This window comes from Silene latifolia, chromosome 11 (assembly GCF_048544455.1).
Source record: "Silene latifolia isolate original U9 population chromosome 11, ASM4854445v1, whole genome shotgun sequence".
NCBI lineage: Eukaryota > Viridiplantae > Streptophyta > Magnoliopsida > Caryophyllales > Caryophyllaceae > Silene > Silene latifolia.
Window position 1 is genome coordinate 12,446,149 of NC_133536.1, and position 6,694 is coordinate 12,452,842.

The 6,694-nt window shown below is 37.2% G+C and overlaps 1 protein-coding gene across 1 annotated transcript; it reads left to right on the plus strand.

The window, feature by feature from the left end:
- Positions 1-704: 704 nt before the first annotated feature.
- LOC141611087 (cytochrome c oxidase subunit 5b-1, mitochondrial-like) lies at positions 705-6,512 on the plus strand. Its single transcript, XM_074429501.1, has 6 exons — positions 705-1,070; positions 1,159-1,244; positions 1,332-1,382; positions 5,116-5,182; positions 5,303-5,382; positions 6,320-6,512. The coding sequence occupies exons 1-6, from the start codon at positions 908-910 to the stop codon at positions 6,386-6,388; spliced, it is 516 nt and encodes a 171-aa protein (XP_074285602.1). The 5' UTR covers positions 705-907; the 3' UTR covers positions 6,389-6,512.
- The last annotated feature ends 182 nt before the right edge of the window (positions 6,513-6,694 follow it).

The following is a 6,694-nucleotide window of genomic DNA, read 5'->3' on the forward strand; positions in this document are numbered from 1 at the left end:
AAGAAAAAAAAGTTTTTGCGATAATTGACGTGGTTGTTGTTGTCGGGAATGATGGTGGCTCAAAAAGCCTAGGTAGTTAAGATATTTCATCAAGCATTTGTTTTGTGAGAACAATTCGTATGACCATCAAACATAACTAATAAAAAAAATGATACAATATGTAATAGACTAATACGTAAAAATTTATATAATCTAATGAATTGAGATTTTTTTTTTAGGGGAATGGAGTTGGGAATTAGAGAATAGGATATTAACAGACATATTATTTAGGTTAAAAGATAGTGTGGGTACGATATACAAGCAATATACAACTCAACAAGTGAAAAAAATTGCCTATTGTAGGAGTCGAACCCACATTTCTTGATGGATTTACTTGTAAGTTACCACTAGACCATGTACATCCTAATGCTACCTTAGAGAAACGTATTATTTATTTATCCTTTGACAAATATCAGCGATATATGGAGTAGCAAAATTTCATCTTCTTAGTCAAATTTTCGGGGTTTGGGGTAGCGGCTGCTACCCCATGCTACTAGGTAGCTACGCCTCTGGCGATATCCATTTATAACCGACCCGCTGACATCCCAATACCCGACCAAGTACCAAGTACCAAGTACCAAACACAATGAACACAAAGTAGACAACAAACCAAAGCCCACATTGAATGGTGCAACCACACTTGATTCAACTCACTCACACAGTCACACACACACACTCACTCACCAACCCCACCATTTCGGCTAGGCTGCCTAAACTATCTCCCTTCCCCCCTCCACTCCCCTAAAAAACCACCATTCTAATTTCAACTTTCTCCTTTTTGCCCATTTATCATAATCTTCAACGCAAAACAACAGGGGTGACCTGAGATTATTACAGATCTACAAAAACACACATTCAATCAATCATCATGTTTCGTAGAATCGTTTTCTCCAATCTCAAAACCCTAATTTCTTCTTCTTCTTCCGCCATTTCCAAACCTTCATCATTTCTTCTTTCTCCTCGTATCGCGACCGCCACCGCCGCCGCGACAGCTACCGCTTTCATTCCGCGCTTATTTTCGTCCGATTCCTGTAATTATACTTTTCTATCCGTTTTTAATTAGTTTTGACCAGTTTTGATTAGATCTGTCGATTGATTTAATTTGAATGATTTGATTAGCGGTTTCGAAGCCGACATCGAAGGTTGAAGATGTGATGCCGATTGCTACTGGTCATGAGCGTGAAGAACTTGAAGCCGAGCTTGAGGTTTTTATTTTTTTAATTTATGATGTTATTAATTTTGTGATTTGGAGGAGAAAATGTGCGAATTGATTTGTTTGTGTTTTATGTTAGGGAAGGGATATTTTGGAGATTAATCATCCTGAAGGTCCTTTTGGCACCAAGGTTCGTTGTTTTCATTTCATTTTCATTTTTCGTTTGCGAGAATCGGTCATGTTCTTGTATTTCGTTGTGGTTATGCCTTTATTTGAAATAAGGAATTGTTGTTGTGTTCTAAATTGACGTGATTTGCGTGAAATTTGGTCCAGTCTGTGTGTTTTAGTTGATTTAACTTCGAGATAGTAGGCATTGGATTCTGGTAGCTAATTACTTGTGCTAGCATTGGTTTCCGGTAGCTAATTACTTGTGTGTTTTGGTTGATTTAACTTCGAGATAGTAGGCATTGGATTCCGGTAGCTAATTACTTGTGTGTTTTGGTTGATTTAACTTCGAGATAGTAGGCATTGGATTCCGGTAGCTAATTACTTGTGCTAGCATTGGATTCCGGTAGCTAATTATTTGTGTGTTTTGGTTGATTTAACTTCGAGATTGTAGGCATTGGATCCCCTGCCCCATTTCGTTGTCCCACTACCTCTTCTCTCGGTACATCATCACTAATGATTTAAAAGAATTGTGTAAATCTCAAATGTGTTTGATGTGTCACACTGTCACTTAGTGTCAGAAGGTAAAGAGAATCCGCTCTCATATATCGTTGGGTTGCTTTGTTACCTTGTCACGGTTTTCTGTTGAAGGACCTTGACTTGATTTTTCGTCCTCTTTAATTTGAATGTATACCCACTCCAATGTTGAGAATGTGTTGTTAATTCGCAATGGTGTTTGAGCGGATTATCATTGATAGGAACTTAAAACTGTAATCGTATAAGAACCCTGTGTTGTGCACTTGTTTGTTCCTTTGGTTGTGTAGTTAGGGAATGTTTAAGAAAAGTGATAGACGAAGGCTTTGAGAGTGGTGGTTGACGGTTGACCTATATTATATGAAGTAAATGCAAACTTGGATCTAGGGAGGGACCTATCATGCCTTTTTTTTTATAACCTAGGGAGCACGATTTTTCTTTTGATTATACCGGCAAGACATGTGGATGGCTTGACAGCATATTATTGAGCCGGAGTCATGGCACGACTACACTTCCGAGGTTTCTCCACACGAGTGATTATGTGATTTCGACCAAAACTGGGATTTAGTACCACACAACTGTGTAAAAGCGACGTTATGCATGAGTGTGGTTAAGAACTTCAGAAGATAGATGTCTCTGAAATTACCGCTTTGACTTGTTCCTGCGTTTTGGTTTGCAACCTCTCTTTGCCTTTAAGAAGATATTGACATTTTCTATGTGGCCTGGCCATTGCCATTGACTTTTTCTGATGTGCGACTATGAGTATGACACCTCAGCACGAACTATTATGTTTCTGGGCTTTCACCGGTTCACCCTCACTTGATGTCAAATTACAGTTGGGCTTGGTTGTGGAAAGTTGTGTTTGTATCCTGGGCAGATGACCTTTGGTTGACCCTGCCTGTTCCTGTTATCACATCCGTAGTTGATAAAATTTAATCTAGGCGTTTTTGTGGAAACCTTCTATTTCATATTCTCAATAGGGTGTACCAAGCTTTTAAGAATCTAGATGACTTGATGTTTCTGGCTCGGGTTGGCATTTCTGTGAGTTGATGTGGTGCATACACATAGTTTACACTTTACACTGATGCTATATTATTGTTCGATCTGCCAGTTCTTGTTAGAACTATGCTAATGTTTTTTTTTCTACGACTCTCACTTGTAATACTGATTATGTCTGCATGAATAGACCAAATCAACAGGGGCGGATCTTCATTGGTCTGGGCCTGGGCAGGCCCCCTTGACGTTTGTACCAAATGCGTAGCGCACAATAACACAAGCCTTAGTCAAATTTATAGTTACTCCGTATAAAACATTATGGGTTTATGTGAAGCATGAAGTAACTTCGGCCCACTATGTAGAATGGAGACTACTATACTAGGTGAGTAGTGGCCCTCTTGTATTTGGAGAAAGCTTCCTGAAAAGGCTATGGACCTATATTCTACGTAGGAGTACATTTTTACCTATAGCGTATTTGTCATGATTTTGCTATTTGGCATGAATCCTTGAGTAGTCTGTCTTAGTCGAATAGTCGGTCTTTCTTTGGAGTTAAGAGTTAAGACGGACATATTCGTAGTAAAATTAAAACGGATTAAAAAAAAATACTTCATTTTAATAGATGTGATAAATCCTTTCCCAGTCCCTAAATACTGTACTTTTGTGTTATCTATTTTTTCTATCCGTTTTAAGTTTAAAACGAATATACTCATTTTAACCAAGAATTTGTCCGTCGGCATAATTAAGGGAGCAAGTAAATCTCATCTAGCTTAGCTGGTAACCTGCTTAAATACACTAATTCCAACATATATTTAGTACTTTTCTTTCTTTAACCGTTGATTTTGTACGCGGCAATTATCTTATACATATTAAAAATATCAAGAAGAATAACTTCTTTTTTAAATTTAATTTGTGTGAAATTAGTTGCTTGAGTTTCGTTCGGCCCCCTAAGAAAAACTCATAAGATCCGCCACTGCAAATCAAGGTGGTGATATACAAGCTGCTAGTAACAAAGTTATGGCGAACAGATCAAACGTAATATATTATCAACACTGCTCTTGATGGTGTTGTACAAGTTACTCTTACATGCCTTTAACATCCCTAACCTGTTCCTACTTTGTTCTCTGGGATCTTCTTCTGAACTTTTGATCTCTGTGTCATTTGGTTTATTGTTATCAATCGGTTCAAGTGTTCAACTGGATTTAAAATGATTTGTGAACGACTGAATATCATAAGATGGACTGTATTCACCTTAAGCGGGACTCCAGGAGATCAGATTGTAATTCCTTAACAATATGTGCGACTTTACATATTTGTGGTTGCTGTTTCTCTTAACAAACCCTGCACGTATATTTAAGTTTTAGACTAGTAACTAGCTTTGTAGGCAGAATAGATAATAACAGATGCTGTATGTCGCTTCTTATTAATTATGGAGTATTAAACTAGCTCTCTTTACTGCCTTTCTAAACACTAGGAATATTAGGATACTGGCTATGTGATCACTATAGGGTTCTGTACGACTGAATCTGTCATAGGGACAGAATATTATAGGCATTTAAGCTTTTTTACTATTTTTGTAGTGCAAATATTATCTAGGATTATTCCAACTTTGATTAGTATGAGTAGATAACTAGATATGCTGGTCCTTTTTTATTAATCCCTCTTACACAATTGATTTTTTTATGTTTTTTCAAAATTCCCCTCACCAGAAGGGGAAACGTATGAGATACAATTATTTCACAACCTCTGTTTTTTCTATACATTGTTCGCATGATACAAACTATGGGAGCTCGGTGCGGTAACAATTTGCTAGTAGGGTTATTTTTACTTCTTTACACACACAAACAAAGAATGAAAAAGTTTTGTATGAGATACACTTGCGGTGGCTCTTCAATGCATTGTATAAGATATTATAGATTATAATTGGGTTGGGGCAAGGGTAAGGGTGGATGAATGAAAAGACAGGACAACTGTAAACCAGGGATAAATATAAATCTTGAAGGCATATTCCATAATTGACAGAGTGTTCTCTTATTTTTGGCCGGAAACACACTGTGGTATCAATTTTCGAACATTAGTCGTTCAGATGGTAGTAGTTTTGATTTTCTTAAAAAGGTTATAAGTTTCAAAAACATGATTTTATGAGGGAGTTAATCATCAAATTTTACTTTTCTATAAGCTGTTATTTCAATGAGTTCTCCATAGAGTTTATAATGTGTGGTTTAATGCAGGAAGAACCTGCTATTGTGAGGTCTTACTACGACAGGAGAATTGTTGGATGCCCTGGAGGTGAAGGAGGTTGGTGTCTAATGTAGTATATTGTCGTTTCAGATGTATCTTACGAACTCTCCTTTTCTTATTTCATAACGTTAATTCACCGTAATTAATCCAAATCAATTTTTTGATTGTCTCTTGCAGAGGATGAACATGATGTTGTCTGGTTTTGGCTGGAGAAAGACAAACCACATGAGTGTCCAGTGTGCACACAGTACTTCAAGGTAAGTTGCAAGTGTATAAAGCGACATTTATGTCTCTCCGGAGTCCAGTCACATGAATTCACTACTTTCTGGTTTGAACCAAAGCCTTAAGGAAATGAAACATGCTTGAGAGAAGATTGAGACCCATATTCACATGAGAGTAATTTACGAGTTATCTTTTGCCCAACTAGGAACTGCTGCAGTTAACCGTTTTGACTGTCCAAAAAAAAAAAGGAAATTTAGTGAATTCAAATGAGTGAAAGTGCTTTTTGGTGATCATCAAAATCACTCCTTGGTGTCATAGACTCAACGTGATTAGTCATCTTACTCTTGATATCACTGAACAAATGAGGTTAGAAATGTTCAGCAATCTGAACAATATGCTGTTTGTTCTAGAGTGTGAGCCTTTCATTCTACTGCATTTTCTGCTCGTCTTGTTTTTGATTGCAAGACGGGCCTTTATTCAGATTATATAGATTCTTATCCTCCAAAATATCGCCTGTCTGATTGTCTAGCAATTAAGAGTCGGGGAAACAAATTCTGTGAGAGTTTTATATTCTTTTTCAGATGTAATTACTCCAACCACGGCTCATCGAGAAAGTAATGCAAAAGTGGGTAGGGACTAGGGAACAGATTAAGTAGGCAGACCCACTACGTAGAGAGAATTAGAAGATACGGAGTATTAAAGAAATAAGACCAAAAAGATAAAAGTTGAGTTATCAAAGAAATGGAAGGATTAATTTTTTTAGATAAACTGATGCATCGGAACGAGGTTCTGGATTTAGAAAGCGATTCTTTAGGATTAGTTTTTTTTTTTGCATGTATAAATGTGAGACCAATAATCTACTTCCATTATTCAACGAGGAATATCTAAAAAATCTCAGTAGAGATCATCTGGTATAAATTTTTTGGGTTTTATTCTTTCCGATTTGCTGATTAGTTGATTGATGACTTGCAGCTGGAAGTAGTTGGCCCCGGTGGAGATCCCGAAGGGCATGACCATGATGAAGACGAACACCACCACTAATGTGGTTAGCAATTGTAGCGACTAGTATGATTAATAAAAGATCATCTGGTGAGAAAGACGCAAATTCTCTGTAACTTCTACTGCTGCTTTCCCATTGAAAAGCTTAAAAGCTTGTTTTTGGTTTTGTTGGGGCCTTAGATAAATATCGAGTGGTAACAATTTAAGTCTGTTCTTGTTCTGTTCTATTTTGAGGGAAACACGACTCCGAGTTGTTTCTTGATAGTCGGTCGACCTGGCAATTTGAAGTATAAATTCCTTCCACACATCTTTTGGTCCTGAGCAAATAATCTAGGGTTATGCTCATTC